Source organism: Macrobrachium nipponense, chromosome 26 (assembly GCF_015104395.2).
Source record: "Macrobrachium nipponense isolate FS-2020 chromosome 26, ASM1510439v2, whole genome shotgun sequence".
NCBI classification, from domain to species: Eukaryota; Metazoa; Arthropoda; class Malacostraca; order Decapoda; family Palaemonidae; genus Macrobrachium; species Macrobrachium nipponense.
The window spans coordinates 23,095,194-23,115,981 of NC_087215.1; the positions used below are offsets into that span (position 1 = coordinate 23,095,194).

General features: G+C 38.5%; 1 protein-coding gene across 10 annotated transcripts in view; it reads right to left on the minus strand.

The window, feature by feature from the left end:
* Positions 1–20,788, minus strand: part of LOC135200070 (protein glass-like) — a 1,678,662-nt gene that overhangs the window by 24,939 nt on the left and 1,632,935 nt on the right. For 7 of the 10 annotated variants that reach the window (XM_064228352.1, XM_064228351.1, XM_064228350.1 and 4 more), the window contains 3 exons: positions 4,186–4,439; positions 1,613–1,742; positions 484–651 (listed from right to left, as the gene is read on the minus strand). In XM_064228352.1, the coding sequence (XP_064084422.1) occupies positions 484–651; positions 1,613–1,742; positions 4,186–4,439 (552 nt within the window). Of the gene's footprint in view, positions 1–483; positions 652–1,612; positions 1,743–1,795; positions 1,926–4,185; positions 4,440–20,788 lie in introns of all 10 variants that reach the window. The other 3 variants (XM_064228346.1, XM_064228347.1, XM_064228344.1) reach the window with 3 other exon arrangements.

The following is a 20,788-nucleotide window of genomic DNA, read 5'->3' on the forward strand; positions in this document are numbered from 1 at the left end:
CTGGGATGGCTTGTGAAATACCGGCCATAATTTTTCCAAGATAGCTAATATTCTTTACAGTGAAAGGTTCTCAGCCATACATGCTGTAAAGTCTCAGCCATATTATTATATATAAAAAAGACTCGCAGACATACATACATATTTATAGTGAAAGACTCGCTTACATACATGCTATAAAATCTCAAGCCATGATAATTCAACGCTGACTGATATTATACACAGAGAAAGACTTTTAGACATACATACATACATACAACAAACTTAATTTCATACATGGAAGACAGACCCGCAGGAACTTACATTCATACGTATACATACGAGGGTCTCCGATTTATGATAAAAAAATTCATGAAAAAGCAAATACGAAATTTCTGACGAGACACTCATCATTCAAAAATAAAACTAAGAAGAAAGGCTTCCACGAACAAGAAATCTGTCCGTAGGAGGAGGAGGAGGAGGAGGAGGAGGAGGTACTATACTCACCTGACTCATGAGTGAAGACGGCGTGACAGACGGAACACGGCCACATCCTGAGGGAAGAGGTAAACTGGGAGGTCTCCGGGTGGCAGGCCAAATGCTTCCTGAGGCTGCCTTCGTTCACGTAGTGCTTGCCGCAGACGGGGCAGGAATGGGACGCCGTACGACGCTTCGCTGTTCCACCAAGGAGAGAGGAAAACGGGCAAAGATTACGAAAGCGTTCGCCAGGTCTTCTCGAGTGTTTAAGAACTTGTGTATATATATATTTCAAGCTACAAAATTGATATTCGTTTCATTTTAAGGCTTTGCTTTATCAAAAGAGTTCTTCAAGGCTTTACTTAAAAAAAGTTACAGAATTTATATGCATTTAATTCAAGGCTTTATTTTTGTCCAAAGAACATTTTCAAAGCTTATCTTTAAAAAAAATATATGAACTGAATCTTTAAATTCAATGCTTCTTGAACAAAGGAAGGTTTTGCTTTCATGAATCACACTTCACTGAAATGATGACCATCATTTGTCTTATCAAAAATGAACTGACTTAGATCTTCTAAGAGTAAAACAATATCAAAAGCAGGGAGTACCCAAAGGTGTTAGCAAGATGTCCTACGAAGAAATAAAAGAATCCTTTAATTATAAGAGATAATGTTAGGTTATCTGTTCCTAATAGCACTTAATCCTAGTGAGGATAAAAAGGTTAAAAAGACCTACAATTCAAGAGATAACATAACGGGGGGAAAAAAGACCTTATCTATGAAATCACACTTACAACTATAGACAGGACAACCAGAGGCTTGAGAGATATATAAAAAAGTTTCAAAAAAAAAGGAACAAGTGGGTTAGTAAAGGAACAATGAATCAACCTGGAAATAACATTATGATTCCCCAGTACACGCATGGCACAACACTCCCTCACAGATGAGAAAAAAAGGCAATACAGAATAACAAAGGAATGATTTAAATAAAGATGATGATGATGATGATGATGGTGATGATATACGTGACAAATGACACATCCCACAAATGACCCTTCTGTGTTTTTCTCAATAAATATCTTTAGGAAACAGTCCCAGAGAACGCTGTGTGTGCACTCATGGCCGAGCGCCTAAATATGGAGGGGGGTGGTTTGGGTTACCTCCTACACCAGAGGCGTTGGGGTCCTTGTGGACAATCTTCATGTGCTCCATGAGCTGCTCTCCTGTGAGGCAGAACTTCTGACAGTGCGGGCAGTGGAAGGCGTTGGGTCCTCCGACGTTGCTGGCGTGCTGTGAGAAAGACGGCAAAACGGAAAAAGTTAGAGGTAAGGAAGCAAACTAACCTGCCACTCCCGAGGCGTTAGGATCCCTGTGCGTATACTTCATGTGTTCCATCAGCTGCTCGCCATTCATGAACAATTTCTGGCACTGAGGACAATTAACAGCGTTGGGTCCACCGACGAGAGCCGCGTGCTGTGTGGGAGAGAGTGACAGACCACTCGGTGAACCCTCGGTTTTGTCCTGTCGTCGCCAGAAGGACTAACTAACTAACACACTAACTAACCAACTAACAATTCTAACAAATTCAGGTCTCAATGAGGACATGGATGTGTGTGTATATATATATATATGATGACATAGCCTTTCTCTTTCATTCTGCGGTTTCTCTAGTGACAATTTTGCTTTATTTCTTCTTTTTTTTTGTTCTTTTATGACTCTCACTCTCTTCTATAAGCACGTAGAAACCGGACTGGAGACTGAACAGATTCTTACTAAACTCTTCAGTATATACTGTTCCGTTATTGACGAAGTTAATGATGGAATAACTGGTTTTCCTAACAGTTCAATAATAATCAATGGTCGCTTATGGCTATATACTTGGTATGAACTGGTAAATCATATTAATCTTTCACTTTGGAAGAATAATCATTTGCAGATTTCGTTTAACATTTCTAATCTATTGGAAGATATCTACATATTCACGAATCATACTCACGCAGACCCATCCATTTCAAGTAACTCTGAAATTCCTCCACGTGAAACGAAAGAAAAACTTTAATTTAAACACAAAGAATGATCTTTATATAAAAAGAAAAACAGCTCATGGTTTCGGCTTGTTGTTGTTGTTGTTGTTTTGTCGATGAGATAAAACCTAACACCAAAGTTTAAAGGAAAAAAAGCAAATCAAACGGAAAAATTAAAATCCTCCACTACACTGATTATTTCTCTGTGCTAATTTATTCCTTTACAATTTTTGGGAGGGGGATTCAACGCATGCATCGGCCACTCAACGGCACCCAAGACTCGGGAAACTGAGCCTCAGATGGCGACATTCACCTCAGTTGAACTCAGACGACAGAATCTCAGACCATAAAGTTCGCACACAGTCCAAAAGCCAATCTGGTAGCGCTAGCAGTCTTCAAATGATTAGCTTATCATAGTAATAACAGTCATAATAAATATAATAATAACAATAACAATCAAGAGAGAAAACAACACAAAAAAATCTTTTAAACTCTAAGAAAGGCAGTTTTTGCAACGAGCCACAAATAGCATGCATTGACATAAAATGGCAAAATAATTGAACCAACATGAATTGCAGATTTGCAAATATATAAACATCACTGGGAAACAGATACTGTAGGCATGCAAATGGTTCATGCATTTCTTTTAGTAATATATTCTCATGAATGGTACTGTAAGTTTTGGAAATTCTCTCTCAGAAATCATACAAAAAACTTGAAAAAGAAAGATATACTTCAAAACCAAAGAAGAAAGAAACTAGTGACTACTGAAATCAAGTCTATTCTTAAACAACAAAACATTTGAGCTTCCAAGGAGGAGTCTAAATCCAGCTACTGGACATAGTGAGCACGACATATAAACCAAAGGAGAAAATAAATTTCGAAAATAAAGGAAAAAAAATTAAAGTTTAAAATTGATAACAAATGCAATTACGAAAAGCAACTACAGCCTGACAATGATCATTAAAAAAAGGGGTATCCGATGTCACATTACCAGATATGATATAAATATGATGTAATATATAAATATAAATATATATTTATAAATATATAAGAAATCAGACAATGAGAAATCGGGGCTCTGCAAGAGGGGTTTGTCTCTGGTAGGGAAGCTTATTAATATCATATCAATGATGTCAATATACATATAGATTTTTAAAAAAAATGAGAGGTCACAGTGTAAACGAGAAGGTGATTCGCTAAATATATATATATTTAGTATATATGTCTGTGTTCATGAATCGACTTGATTTTTTTTTCTTTTTTTTTTGAATGATAGGAAGAGCAATATAGGTCGTCTTAGGAAAATCACTTATGATGTACAGGTATAAACCTAAGCCCATGTCACAATCTCTGAAAGGCTCCACCATGCCCAACGTTATGACGTCACAGAAACCTTGCATCTGGCTTCATGTATTTCCAAGGGAGACCAGTGACAGAGCCACTGAGAAAATAAAACATAACCGAAAGAGAGACTTGAAACATAAAAACAAAGAATGCGAGCAATCAAAACAAATGCTTCTGTGTGAAATTAAAAACGAAAAAAGAGAAAAAATGTAACTGGGTGGCTCTCTCGGGAGTAAGGGGGGGCATTATTTTTTTTTTATATGTATCTTTTCGTTCTTTTTGTCAATTTCTTGGAAGAGATTTCAGAGAGTGTGGTATGAAGACTCGTGCGGTTAAGACTGTTTAAGTTTAAGAGGCCTCACCCCCCAACAGCCTCCTCTCCTCTTGCTTATAAACCCCCCACCCGGCGCAGCTGCGTCTTGGACCTCTACCTTGGATGTGTGGGTCCTCAGGGAGCTCTCGGTAGCGAAGCCCTTCCCGCAGATGTTGCAATGGAAAGGGCGGTTCTTCATGCGTTCCAGTTGGGCGTCGTGGTTTCTCAGGTGTTGCTGGAGGTTGGACAGTTGGATAAAAGCGCGGCCACAATCCGGTAAGTGGCATTTGTAGGGCCTTTCACCTGTTCCAGGAGAGAAGAAGAAGGAGAAAAAGAAACATGAGTGAGGTCTTTGAGCTCAACTGGAATCGATACTCATAATTAAGATTAAATAAGATTAAAAATTCGAGGTGAGTGCAATTTACAACCTGAGGTGACCTGGAAGAGAAAACAAGTGATGGCCAAACTTGAAGGTAAACTGGAAGAAACTGGAATTATATATCTAAACTTTAAAATTAACTGGAAGATGGTAAAATGGGACCTATAGGGTCTGGTGGGAGGAGACAAGAAAGATCTAAAATTTCAGGTCAACCAGACGACGCTGGGTATAACGTCTGAGGTCACCTGAAAGAAACATGATGTGTTAAATTTACGGTCGACTCGAAGAAACATAAACATGATGTTAAGATAAATGTGAATTTAAAGTTAATAGGAATATATAAAGGTGGAGATGATATCATATCTATTTGTTTTTTTACCAAAGGTAAAAGTGATGAATGGTCTTTTACAGAAACGTAAATACAATAATAATAAAGAGAAATTTAATTCATAATTTATCAGAAATATCTTTGAATTGTCGGATACGCTGATCTTAACATATCATTCATAATTTGATTATATGAAATTTAACAAAAGAAATTTATTCAGAATGCTCAACACATACATCTATAATATAAGTAATGCATTACACTGACACTTAACTTAGAGAAATTAAATCAAGCAAGATGGTTACAACAAGCGAAGAATTGAAAACTACGCGACAAGAGGTTATCGACAGCTGACTGAATAACCCACCTAATTAAACGCAATTTTGAAAGTATGCGCCGAATCATAATATATATCTCATTATGAGCACATTCGCGAAATAAAAAAAGTTAACAAATATAGCGTATTGTCAACATAACTTTTTTTTATTTTTTCCTTTCCCTTTAATTAATTTTTCCTCGTCAAGTGCTCCCGAAAATGATGGACTTTCCACATTACCATGGAAATCTGATGCTGTAACTTATTATAATATCTAATGAGAAATTCAAAGAAATGGGGCAGGAGCGGTTAGGTGGCGGCGGGGGGGGGGGGGGGTAGAAGGACTGTGGGAAGGGGATACGACTGGGGAGGAAGGAGGGGGGGAAGGAGGAGGGGAGGCGAGAGGAGGAGGCTGAAATCGAAAATTTCACTCACACACAAACACTAGTCGGGACTTTCTGCAAACACATAATCACAGAACTAATTATAGTGCCTGAATATTTAATGTAAGAGTAAAATGATCGAAGTGGCGTCAGGGTGTGTGTTTGGTGGGCGGGAGTTGTGTAGGGGGAGGAGGAGGTGGAGGTGGAGGAATCTGAGGGCTGCCCATTGGGGTTAGTGGGTGGTTGGGTGTAGAGAGAAGAAGGGCGGATGGAATGATCATCGCCTTCGTCTACAAAAACGGGAAGACAGGTTTCAGAATAATTATTGCACGTTGACGGTGCACAAAATATATAAAAGACCACCTCGCAACCCCTTTCGAAACATCCTTACCGAGTGAACCCATTACTTAACCCTTCCTCTCCTTCAAAACAAATCTGGACGAGGAGACAGAAGACAGCCACCATATAACAGACGACGTTAAATCACCAGAAGAGAGGAGTGTCCATCCTCGGCAAACCACTGCCTCATTCCATAATCACCCCTCGTCCAAAAAGCATTCGCATTATAAACTGCGGCATTATCATTTGCCCATCCTCGGTAAATGAGCCTGTAAGCAAATAATCAACATATTGGAAACCAATGAGTTTTTTTTTCTTTCCTCTTCCTCTTCCTCGGGAGAATGATAATATCCCAAAAGTGAAAAAGTGAGCGATCGGCGGATGTCACCAGAAGCACCATCAGTCCTCACTCTCTCTGATTGATATTCCCAGGGAAGGGACCGCGACTGGGTGAATGGGGGAGGAGAAGGAGGAGGAGGAGGAGGAGGAAAAAGAGAACGAGAGGAGGAGGAGACGGAGGAGGAGGAGGAGGAGGAGAGGAAAACAATAAGAAAGAAACACGGGTCCAGGAGACAATGAAGACTGTTATATACGTTAGCATCATTAAAAAAAAAAAGAAGCCGACGCGGATTAAAAAAACAAACGTATACATAAACAGACCCCAACAGACGCATACACATGAAACGTATCATATTGTAATCTTTAATGATTTCATTTTCAAGTGTTCCGATAATCAGGGTATTAAAGGGCAAGGGAAGAATGAGGTTTGGGAAGGGGGTTGGGGGGTACAGATGAGGAGATGTCCAAGCGGGGGGTGGGTGGATCGAGGGGAAAAATGAAAAGAGGGGGAGGAAAAAGATGGGCTGGGCGAGGGGAGGTGGATGTGGGCGTCGTCGTCGAGGGGCGGCTGTACGAACGGACCCATTAAGGCACGGCCATATGGCCACTTGGGTGAAAGATGGGAGGGGGAGAGGGTGGGGGGGTGGGGGGGTGTAAGAGCCTTCGGTGGCCATCTTCAGACTGCAGTGTTCTTTCGACCCCAAGGAAAATGGTCGAACAAATCAACAAGGCTTTCCAGACGAGAAAACCTTCAAAACAATAGAGACCCGGGGTCCCCCCTGGGGGGGGGGGGGGTGGGTTTGGTGGACCAGGGGGGAGGGGGGAGGGGGGGAGTGGTGATGGGAGAGCCGTCCCTATAATGCACGGCTAATCTCGCGGACATACCGTATTCCCCTAGACACAACTCGACACAGAGTCGCGAGGGAGAAGTCCGTGAGAGAGAGAGAGAGAGAGAGAGAGAGAGAGAGAGAGAGAGAGAGAGAGAGCATTTACTTGGGCGAGTAAATAGAAGCCTTTAATCCGTTTCGAGGATATGTATGTATGTATGGCAGAAACGCATATATATAAACTGGCAGCCCAGCGAAACGTCGCTCACCCACAAGCAAAACAGAAAAGAACGAAAAAAGAAAACCGGTCGGTTGGCGCTCTCGGAAAAAAAGGAAGGAAAAAAAAAAAAAAAGAACAGCTTAATCACCGGCGTGCTTAAGGACGCAACTTCTTTCCCTGCTGCTGCTGCTGTTACCGCTGCCGCTGCTCTGCTGCTGCACGGGGGCTATGGAAGGGAAAGCCAGCCATTGGTGGAAAGTAAAGATGGGAGGAGGAGCCAATCAAAGCACTCACGAGGGGAAGGCGGGAAAGATATATACTTTTCAGACTCGTCCTGCCATCTAGCGGCATGCACTGGAGGCGCACCAAGGAGCAGCACATTTTCATTCCCTCGTCATGCATATTTATTATACACATTTCCACTCATTAACCCCAACTAGGAATGCTGCTGCTGCTGCTGCTGCTGCTGCTGCTACCCCTTCTTCTTACCTCCTATACATTATCCATCCCTTCTTTGCATATTCATAAATCCCACTCCATCATTTGCAGCGGACCTGCAATTCACGATGCAATCAAATCAGAAAACATTAAGGGAAAGGCATAAAAGGACCCGTAAAGAGCAACTGAAAAGAGAGAGAGAGAGAGAGAGAGAGAGAGAGAGAGAGAGAGAGAGAGAGAGAACTCGATAATGCCTCGACTCGCGTTAAGGTAAGGCAAAGTAACGGCGATATGTCGTCTCTCTCTCTCTTCTCTCTCTCTCTCTCTCTCTCTTTCTCTCTCTCTCATGAGCGAGGGGCTTCAAGAATAGCACTTACCACTCTCTTTAATATTTGGTAGCTCTAAATGCTCTACAGATAGTCTGAGCAAATTTACCATGCGATGATGCCCATTAGACATTCCTCAGGGGGCTGTGTACATGGGATTCGCCACTACCGCGTGGGAGGGGTGGGGGGGGGGGGGAGGGGGCTAATTGTATGATAGAGGGGGCGGGTGTATGTGGAAGATCTATCGAGATTTATAGACGGGCTATATAACAAAGATTAAGTACCAAAGTCATTTCATATGATAAAAAGGACGTCTTTGCTGTCTGACTGGGATTGAAATGAACATATATATATATATATATATATATATATATATATATATATATATATATATATATATATATATATATATATATATATGAAGAGCCTCCATGACAGTCACCCAACTGGACAAATAGGATCTATCGCTCTAAAGAAAGAAAGAAAGAAAAAAAAAACTATTTGCCATAACAATCTATCTTCGATAACTTCAGGAGAAGATGAACACCTTACGCTAAAGTCAATACGCAGTCACAATGACAGTAAATGGAGTAATGGAAAATAAAAGAAGAAAAAAGAAGCGGAACTCAACCTGTGGTCTCGACTCTTAAGAAAACAATGACGCAACGAAAAAAAAATGTGCATTTTGAGTCACTGCATGATAGCCAACTGAATCTTGCGTTGACCAGTAAGCCGCTTACTGGCTGACGGTGCAATATTCGTCCGTTTTGAGTTTTGTAACATCGAAGGGTGAGATAATGTGCAAGAGATTAACGAAAGAAGTGTAGGAACACACACACACACACACACACACACACACACACACACACGCAAATAGAGAGAGAGAGAGAACGGCGTTTTAGTGGGTAACCGATATTTTCCAATTTTCAGAGCTATAAATCTTATTACAGATTTGTCCAGTACGTATTAATGTCATATATAATCTATATATATAATATATATATATATAGTTATTATAAATAATATATATTATATTATATTATATAATAATAATTATAATATATATATATACAAAATAAGGATATAGATATAATTACCCCGCAATGTTATAAAGTAGCACCGGTAAGATCATTTTCAATTTTGATCTAGAAACAAATAATTCTTGGCTAACATTTCGATGAGGGTATCGATATTTATTCATTTGCATATATATTTAGAAAACACTTCAGCATCTCTCTCTCTCTCTCTCTCTCTCCTACTCTCTTCTCTCTCTCTCTCTATCTCTCTCCTCTCTCTCTCTCTCTCTCTCATTATATCCACTTAAGTTTGCAACTGAACCTCAAAACTGCGTCCGTTTCCAAGTCCGCGACTTCCTTATCCCATTTGGGCCAGCAAATCTGAAAGAGCGGGGGGGGGGGGGGGGGTGCGGGGGGGGGGGGGGGTTGGAGTAGGGGAGGGAGGAGGACGAAGGGTTCAAGTGTTCCTTTTGGCCTTTTGCGTTGTCGTCTGGAGGGTATAGTCTTCCTCCCTTAGTAATCTCCCTCTTCAGTATCCTTCCCTCCCTCCCTCCCTCCCTCCCTACTCTTTATCTCAAAACGCCTGCCTTGGCTTTATGGCTACTGAAATAGAGAGAGAGAGAGAGAGAGAGAGAGAGAGAGAGAGAGAAGGGAGAGAGAGAGAGAGAAAAAGAAGAAAAGAATCCAAGTTGAACATAAATGACATAATCAGTCAGAATGAAATAAAGGGGTTCCGTGGGCCATAAATAGCTAGGAAGGGGGAATATACGCATATCTGCAACGTTGCACTATGCAAATTAGAAGGGGAGAAAGAGAAAGAGAGAGAAAGAGAGAAAGAGAGAGAGAGAGAGAAAGACAGAGGAAGGCGCCGGAGGACTAGCAGGCAACATTAAGAGACTTGACATAATAAGAGGATGCGATGATTGTTGCGAGACGAGAGAGAGAGAGAGAGAGAGAGAGAGAGAGAGAGAGAGAGCGGGGCAAGACGAAGATAAAGATGAAGAAGGAGGAATATGCGAGAAGGGTAAAGACACAATAACAGAGCGGCAGAGACAACAATAAAACGGGCGAGGAAGATGGAATGAGATAAAGGAGAGAGAGAGAGAGAGAGAGAGAGAGAGAGAGAGAGAGAGAGAGAGAGAGAGAGGAAGGAAGGAAGGAACGGGTGGAAATGAGATGGATAAAGAGGCGACGAAGGATGATGTTAGAGAGAAGCAGTATACGCCACTAAGAGAGAGACTAAACGGGGAAATAATTTGTAAGGTGTTTTTTCACCAGAATATATACACATACACATACACAAACAAGAGGTCAAAACACACGCAGACACACAAACACACACGGAGATGCTTTTGATCCCAAAGTATATCTATAAATACACAAACACACAAACACACACACACGCAGCTGTCTTTGTTGTCAGCTTCAGAGGGTAAGATTATTTATTTACTTTTTTTTGTTTGTTTGTTGTTGTTCGATCTGTAGCTTCAATATAAAGCAATTGCTATTAAAGACGCAAGAGACTGTAATGGAAATCCCTCAATTTTGGCGATCACAAAGACGCAACGCAAGGCGTATATTAGGTTTTTACACACGCTCGTATTTGAGCGTATTTTACTCTCATAAACATTTTAATACACACGCGTGTGTTAGCGACGTGAACAGTTTATGTTAATACGAGCATTGATACGTTCGTTTTATACACACAATTATTTTTATGTAACTCATGTGTGTGATTCCTATATAAAAATATATATAATTAATATTAATATATATATACATATAAGTTAAGTAAGATATTATAATATAATTATTACCGAAAATCATATAGAGATATCTATATACACAATTAGATATTAGATACTATATATATTAATATATATTATATATATAGTACAACACACACACACTTACACCACAGCACACATATAAATATATTTATAATATATATATAAATATAGTACACACACACACACACACACACACACCATATATCATATATATATACATATATATATATATGTATATATATATATTATATATATATATATATATATATATATATATATATATATATATATGTGTGTGTGTGTGTGTGTGTGTGTGTGTGTGAGTGTGTGTAGAGAGAGAGGTTTTTGTAACATATTGAATAAATATTAGGAACAGATATTGTAACGGTAGTTATATATCAGTGTTCTTTGGCTACGTGAGACATAATAATAATAATAATAATAATAATAATAATAATAATAATAATAATAAACACGCGCACCAGGCAACCAGTATAATCTTCTTGATATGAGCCGTAATGTACGACCAAGTGTCTCCTAATATAACCCTACTGCCAGCATATTAGGACCTGCTTTGTACATTGCGTTATGAGCTGTCATGAACGCAAAGATATTTCCATATTTACATATGAACTTTTAATGCACATCGACATCAATCTTTTTCCATAACTGAGCGTTATTTTGATAAAAACAGTAAGTATCTATATATATATATATATATATATATATATATATATATATATATATATATATATATATATATATATATAAGCAACGGGGTGGGGGGAGGCGTAAAAGAAGCGCACCAAAGAAGTCCTCAGATTCTCAGATTCTGCTCCAGAAGCGAAGAAAGGAGATCTCTGAATAATTTCTCGCGTTCTCAAGGCGGGAATCTGGAATCTGCTGGAATATCAGATGGCCTGGCAGCCCTGGAGCGCCTTTATTCCAAAAGGAGAGAATTTTCTTTAGCGGCGGAATCGCTGGAAATTTATGGTCTTTGATCAATAACGTGTTTTTTTTTTATCTGGGCATGGAGGAGGCAGGGATATATACATTATATATACACATATAATGTTTCAATAATGTTGGTCCATTATGTCCTCATCTAATTTTCTTTCTCGATGATGGAAACTGATCTCGATCATCCTAATTCTATAAACTAAAAAAAAAAAAAAAAATGCTTTAACATTACTTTACAAGACAGAAAGTGTGGGTCTTTGCGAATCAAAATATCATAATAGTAAAATATCATAATAGCAAAAAGAAACAACAATTACATAGTCATACCCACAACTGGAAAATGGTGGTTTTAAAGAATTAAAAAAAATAATCCAATGGCATTCAAAGAAATTTAAATTTTCAATCCAATGGCATTCAGTGCAGTAGGTTTAGAAGTTAAATAGACGTGAATTTACTCATAAAGCCCGAGACTGTCACCTACTTTTGCGCGGGATAAAAATACCGCGATATATATATATATATATATATATATATATATATATATATATATTATATATATATATATATATATGTATATATATAATATATGTAATGTATATATATATATAAATATTAATTTATAAATATATATATACATATATATTATATATATATATATATATATATATATATATATATATATATATATATAGACTATACATATACATCTCCCGATCAGCCAAGGCCTAAATAAATCGGCTGAAATAAAAATGGCCTACCCAGAGGCTTCAACTATTAGAAACAGAGGAAAAGTACTCCAACTACATGCTACATTTTTCTTCTTTTTCAATTCCACCACGTGTGTGTGTGTGTGTGTGTGCGTGTGTACGTGTGTACTACCCCTCTCCCCTCTCCCCTCTCCCACGTCCGTCGGTTGGCCTGTCCGTTCACCCTCCTCCTCCTCCTCCCTCCCCTCTGAGGCTTCCCCTCGGGGGTCAGCGGTCCATAGGAGTCCCCTCAGTTGAAGGTATGTTAAGAATGCTCCGGTGAAGACACACAGATGGGTCGCCACGGCGCTTTACCCCTTTCGGCCTCTCTCTCTCTCTCTCCCCTCTCACCCCCGACGGGCTTGTTACATCTCTTTCCCTCTTGTTTCATGTCCTTTCCCCTTGTTCCAAAACCCCTAGCTACATGTTTCCCCCTTCCTCTATTCTCTTCATTCCCCTCTGTACATGTTACATCTCTACTATAGTCTGCTCAACAAGATATCTTTTTTCCTCCTCTTCTCTCTCTCTATCTCTCTCTCTCTCTCTCTTTTTCATTCTCTTTGGCTTTTCTTTTCGTTTTCCAGTCTTTTGGGAAACACTGAGGCATCCCAGAGCCTTCGTTCGTTCCCGCCTTCCTTGTGTGTTCGTGCGTGCGTGTGTTGTGCGTGTGTTCGTGCGCGCGCTTGTGCCCTACTTTCTAAACTTTCATACTTTCATTCATAATTCTCTTGCTTTCGACGTCTTAAAGGTTTCTCATGTCTGTGTCACCTTTACACACACTCTCTCTCTCTCTCTCTCTCTCTCTCTCTCTCTCTCTCTCTCTCTCTCTCTCTCTTGCCTGCATTTATAAACAGACAACTAGTATTCGTAAGGTCTGTGGTTAAATTCCCAGAACGAAAGCTATCAATCAACGAGCCCATGTGGCTATCGACTTCATCCCCAGAAACTTGCTTGGGGCAGAAGGTTCTATCAAAGGTGTATTTTTTAATAATCATAATTAATATATATATATATATATATATATATATATATATATATATATATATATATATATATATATATAAATGATTAGAGTTTACATTAACTTCACGATACACGCGACGACAAATCAATAAAGAAAAAAAAATTAGATCTAACGAAAACTAAGACCTTTTAATGCTATAGACCAGAAATGAAGGTAAAGATATATAAACAGGTTTTTCGGCTGATGAAAAGCTTCAATATAAAGCCCAATGGGGCTAATAAGATTAAGGTGATGCTCATTTTGACAATAATGAAAGCTTTTAAATTTAGAGATTGTGATACGGTTTAAAAATCATAAATACCTTTAAGGAGAAAAATATGAGTTTTAAGTAAAAGAATCCATGTTTTACCGAATAAAGGAAATTGTGTTGTTACATCTAAGATATCTGAACAGAAATTATTATTATTATTATTATTATTATTATTATTATTACTATTATTATCATCATCATCATCATCATCATCATCTCATCATCATCATATTATTATTATTATTATTATTATTATTATTATTATTATTGCTATTGATGCTTTTGTTAATATTATTATATAAATGTCCAACTAAATCACAAAGACAATGTTAACTACTACAAATTCGAACACTCATTAAGTGAATAACGGGAAAAGAATGAACAGAAGAGTGACAAGGCGTGATCTGACCTCCAGCTCACTCTGGACGCGGGCAAGATTTTCCCCTCATGCATAAGTTGTAAACATTATATTCCTGACTTTTAATTTAAATTAAAACGTGCTGAAATCTGCCGTCGAGTAGAGCTTTGTTTCACCAACGAAAATTGAAATAAATACGCTATATTTTATTAAAAATGATTTTTCTGTAATGTTTAACATGCACATTATTTATTTTTTTACCTTTTCATTCTAATAAATAAATCACAAATATAATATCCTGAAATTCCTGTATCCTTAACTCAACGGGAAAACACCTTTATAGGCTCCCCCGCCCCCTTAGCAAGAACAACAACAGCAACAAAAACAACAACAATAATAAAGTAATTTGTAGGCTCACTCCCCGAGTAAGCGGAGATAGTATCAATAAATAAAGGGAATCTACAAATTAGTATGGACAAATCCACGACAAAAACAAATTGATTAGAAGGAGTTCAATAATTCTGATGACTGGAATGAAGTGTTATTTTGCGATATTCTTTTAAATCGATATGTATATATACCGCTGGTAAATAGGATTATTTTTAGGTATCAGAAAAATCACCATCAAATAAAAAAAAAACACCATAAATCTCATCTTCTCAAAGTGACATTCAGCGCTTCTTATAAATCAAACTGTAAATTTACAAATAAGGTAAAATGAATTTAGGATATTCTTAAGATGATACATGCACACGAGAGACATAAGCATGTGTGCATGAATGCATAAAATACATAAAAATATATATATATATATATATAAAGACCATATATATATATATATATAGATATATATATATATATATATATATATATATATATATCTTTATATCTTGGCATTTGTTTCTTAAAACCCTACGATGTCTTGAAGCGACCCAATGTTAAGTTTGCAACAAGACGAAATACCCGATTTGCTTTCCACTCTTCCGAAGTGTCCTAGGACACCGATGGCGACTTCGGCGGGGGGACACACACGCACGCACACACACACACGGACACATAATGCTCTAAACGTATCACATATTTCATTCAGCGCACAATGATCGCCAGAGGAAGGAAGGGAGTGGAAAAAATGGTAAAGGGTTAGAGGAAGATGAACGTAAAAAAAAAAAAAAAAAAGTTTTATATATAGATAAAAAGAATACGAGTCCTAATGAAGTGTGTCCCCAAGGACCTTTTTTGCTTAGACGTGTCTCTGTGTGTGTGTCTCTGTCTCTGTCTCTCTCTCTCGATCCCGGGTGGGTACCATTAGCACAGTCAAGCGCGGGGCCGGCGTTGCAAGATGGGTCGGGCTCTTTTATGTTGCAAATGTATGGCTTTGTTGCAGGGCGGTGGGTAGGCTTAGGGGGTGTCAGGAGCGATAACTCACGGAGAAAGAATGAGAGAGAGAGAGAGAGAGAGAAAAAAAGCGGGCGAAAGAAAGAAAGAGCGAAAGAATTGTATAGGGTGGGAAGGAAGGAGGGAGGGAGGGAAGGAGGGAGGGTAGGAGGGTGGTCTGTACCCATATCCGTTCTATACAATCTAAGCACGTAATTCTGACTCCTGGACCGAAGGACCGACCGACTTACCGACAGATATAACGGCGGGGGAGAGAGAGAGAGGGAAGGAAAAAATAATAAAAAATGAAAGGATCTACAAATCACAAATCACTTCAGGCCATCGGCGTGCAACAGTGACTGGTTACGATAGTATCAGGAACAATACGGGTAATAAGTGCAATGATGGAGAAGAGAAGCGGAGAGAGAGAGAGAGAGAGAGAGAGAGAGAGAGAGAGAGAGAGAGAGAGAGAGAGAGAGCCATCCGTTGACATTATAAGCACGAGAGAAATCGAATGACAAGCTGGCGAACGTCTGAGTAAGTCATAAACTTGAAAGCTGATCGCTAGCTAAACTATAGATGTCACTATAATCAATAACGGATATGTCAAACTAATTCTTTTTTTTCTTTTTATCTCGCTCCTTCTAAAAAGCCATATGTCGTCTTAAAAGCTAACCGGACGACTGACTTTTCAGCAGACGAAGGACTGGTCGAAAAGACGGCATAAAAACAAGGAAGGACTTCGTTCGAATAAGGGCATTATCTTCGTTAGGAGGTTATCATCTTCGTCGAAGAAGCTAAGATTCTGATCTTTATAGAACTGGGGAAGAACTTGGCAGAAGGGTGGAGCGAGCATGGGTGGGGCGGGGGCGGGGGAGGAGGAGATTTTGACCCCTGTTATTAGAGAGAGAGAGAGAGAGAGATAGAGAGAGAAAGAGACAGAGAGAATGTTTGAATAAAGAATTCATGGCGTACTTGGCCGTGGTGCCTCATTAGCATATAAAACAGAAGTCGTCGCACACATTGGGGCTTCAAAAGAAATTCTCCTTAAATTGGATAATTAATGTCTTAATGTCCAATCGTCAATTTAGGGAAACACTTATTATTATGCACGCCTCGGAAGACCAAATTCTGTCCCCTGTATCCGGCGGGCGTAAGACCCAGAATCGCGTCCGAAGACGGAGGACGGCAGCGCCGGAGAGATTCTAGAACACTGACCTCAACGGCATCACGTCTTAAGGATTAATTCCCCTTCCTTCAAGTCGCATATACATGTTAGGAGTCTTAATCCAGAAGCAGCAATTTAATCCAAGGTGACGAAAAAAGATATTATCACCTGAATGCAAGGAGAGAGAGAGAGAGAGAGAGAGAGAGAGAGAGAGAGAGAGAGAGGGTTCTTCTTGCTATACTGCTGCTCTTGTGGATGCTGCAATTGTATTTCGCAGGAAGCAGCATTTTTTCCCCTTTCTCGGGCCATAAAAGGGAGCATTTAGACATCTCCTTCGAAGGATAATCGGGCTTTCTCAAGATCCATAATGGCTCCGGAAATACAGGGGAATGTCTTGCGATAAGTCCCCAGGATCCCTTCCAGATTCCCTGGTAATATATATAAATACACATATATATATTATATATATAATATAATATATATATATATATATATATATATATATATATGATAATTTCATATGTATTTGATAAAAATGACCAGTAGATTCCACACATATATATTTGTGTGTTTGCATGTATTTTATATATATGTGTATACGCATACACGTATATACTATAAACTTATATATATAAATTTATAAAATTTAATAAACATATACACCACGTATACACACACACACACACACACACACACACACACACACACATATATATATATATATATACACACACGCATAAAACTCTCCTATTCAGCTCAGATATATACATGAAAAGAACCACTGCAATTCCACGGTGCCATTCGAAAATTTTATCATCGCTGAAAAATCTTATGATTCATTCAAACAAAGGCATACATTATACACTCGAGGTTTTCCTCTTGCATACCGCCAGCGAGAGGCTACGCTGGATTCGTTTATTCATAATTTACGGCCTATCTTTACTTTATGAGAGAGAGAGAGAGAGAAGAGAGAGAGAGAGAGAGAGAGAGAGAGAGAGAGAGATAATAATTTATTTCGAACAGAGAAAGAGAAACGTATCTTAACTCCACGAGAGAGAGAGAGAGAGAGAGAGAGAGAGAGAGAGAGAGAGAGAGAGAATCGTTTCTAACAGAGGAGAGAGACTTATCTTAACTACATGAGAGAGAAAATCATTTATTTCGAACAGAGAAAGTCAGTCGTAACTTAACTTCATGAGAGAGAGAGAGAGAGAGAGAGAGAGAGAGAGAGAGAGAGAGAGAGCTCACATGTCATATATAATTTTCATTATGTACCCAGTTTTTTCCATTCCGTAATCATTATCAGAGTCGAAAAAATGGCAGCAGCTACATAAAAACACATAATTGGAGGGAAGAAATTTAATGAAAAAGCATAAAGGCGCATAAATTTAAAGCTGGGGGCCAATATCCCCTTCTCCACCTGTTCTCCCCCCCCACCAACCACCCCTACCCCCTCGATTCCCCTCTCTTTTCCTAACAATATGTAAATTACAATCGACTAATTAATGTGACTAATTATGTCGGATCGATCTGGCATGGTCATGCGGTAGGCCTGATCGGTTCATGCTTGGGAAGGGGGGAGGGGGAGGGGGAGGGGTTTGTTGTGTGAGGGGGAGAGGGAGGGAGGGGGGTTGTTGTGTGAGGAGAGGAGGGAGGGGAGGGGGGTTGTTGTGAGGGAGGGGAGGGGTTGTTGTGTGAGGGAGAGGGAATGGAGGGGAGAGGTTTGTTGTGTGAGGGAGAGGAGGGAGGGGAGGGGTTTGTTGTTTGAGGGAGAGGGAGGAGGGGGAGGAGGTGATATAGCTAATGACAAAATAAATACAATGACAACCCTTTAACAATGACCGTTTCCAAAATGAGAATATCATCATCATAATAATAATAATGATCCCAAAGAATTATTGATTAAGGATGAATTTCAGATAAATGGGCAACGATGAAAATTCATTGTATTGATAATGATGAATCATTACGGCGTAACAAGAGAGTCTTGGATGTGGCTTTATGTCAGCACAACGAGAGAGAGAGAGAGAGAGAGAGAGAGAGAGAGAGAGAGAGAGAGAGGTCACTGTTATTAGATGATGTATTGCTACGTACATTCGATCTGTTCACTTCTTTCTAATCTCTCTCTAGCGAAAAAAGTAAAAAAATAATAATAAAAAAAATCTCCATACACCAGAATATAATACTTTGTTCCCAATACAATCAACGAAAGTATCACAGACACCTCGAAGCGAATAAAATAAAAGTTTAAATAAACAATTAAAACGGACGGTTGCAAAATCTTAGTGAAAATAAACCTGAGTTACACTTGACATGAAATCATTTCAAACGCTTTCAAAAAAAAAAAATCGGATACAAATTCGCCTAAAAGGAAAGTAAGGAAACAAAAGATTGAGAGACTATGATGAAAAAGGCAAGCAATACAGAGAGAGAGAGAGAGAGAGAGAGAGAGAGAGAGAGAGAGAGAGAGAGAGACAGAGAGAGAGAATATAGAAGACCGATAATGAAAAAGACGAAACAACAGAGAGAAGCAACGCTGACAATACAGAGCAAGGTATCGAGGAGCGTCCCTTAAAAATCAAAATGCAGATGACACAATGAAGAGAGAGAGAGAGAGAGAGAGAGAGAGAGAGAATAAATTTAGATGAACAGGGAAATATATATATATATGAACACAACGGAAAAAGAACAATAAGCGAGACCTTTGGCGAGAATGTCTAACTACAATAAACGGGGGCAAAAAGAAAATGGAAGATGAATTGACGTATGGGGAATGAAAGAGAGAGAGAGAGAGAGAGAGAGAGAGGTATACGTATAAAAAGAGAAACGCAGAATAAATGTATGGAAGGAAAGACGGGTAAATGCAGAGGAAAGAAAATAAGTGAATATATATATATATATATATATATATATATATATATATATATATATATATAGATATATATATATATATATATATATGCGTTTGAGTGTGTGTGTGTATTCTCTATTTGAAAGAAAAAGATAAGAGAGAATAATTAATAAATTACCTCAAGAAAAAATGGACAACCCAACAGCAATCACTTTCCATATGTATAGGAACCCACGATGGAAACGAGAAAAAAAAAATAATAAAGAAATCTAATTTGACGCATTGTGAGGTTGAGGATAAAATTAACGAATGGAGGGAAATGGGAGGAAGCGGAAAGAAGCGAGGAAAAAAAAAAACCAAATGGTGACTGAGGAGATGGAGGAAGAAGAAAGAATGAATAAGGAGAAGGAAGGAAAGCTGATGGTAGATGGGGGAAGACGGGAGGGTGGAGAGAAATGACACGAGGAGGAGGAGGAGGAGGAGGAGGAGGAGGAGGAGGAGGAGGAGGAGGAAAGGCGGAGTCACTTCATTTCAACCAAGAGCTGAGGGAAGAAAAAAAAAACCGAGGTAATTTGAAAGACAAATGAGAAAACGAGTTAACTTCGTTATGGTAAACAGATGGTCCCCAATTTTCGCTTTGTCTTCAGTAAATAATTCTGGAATTCGTAATAATGTTGGGCTCTAAGCAGAATTACACGCCAAATTAATATACAGAAAACACCAAGCAAATCCCCCGATTTCGTTATTTTCTAAAAAAAAAAAATGATAAAAAAAGAATCTCCCTGTCTCTTGTGGATGCATAAATTCTTCATTATCAGCACCGACAGATTCCTATTTTTTTTTTTTTAAGTTTATTTATTTGTGTGTTGTGGTGGTGCTATTCTATGGCCGCTTACACGCGAGGCTCAACAACAACAACAACAACAATAATAATAATAATAATAATAATAATAATAATAATAATAATAATAATAATAATATATTAAGTAATAAGATTACAATTTTTAATCCTTGCTTTCAAATGTCTAAGCCCTGTGATAAAAAAATATAACATTATAAGCTTCCAAGCAAAAAACATAACAATAAAATAAATAATAATAATAACAAAGGGTCAGAACGAATCTCAGGCCATAGACGAAAAACAAAAAGAAATAAAAAACAAGGAAAAAACTGAAATAGAATAAAAAAAATATATATATATCACAGGACGAGAAGACAAGGTC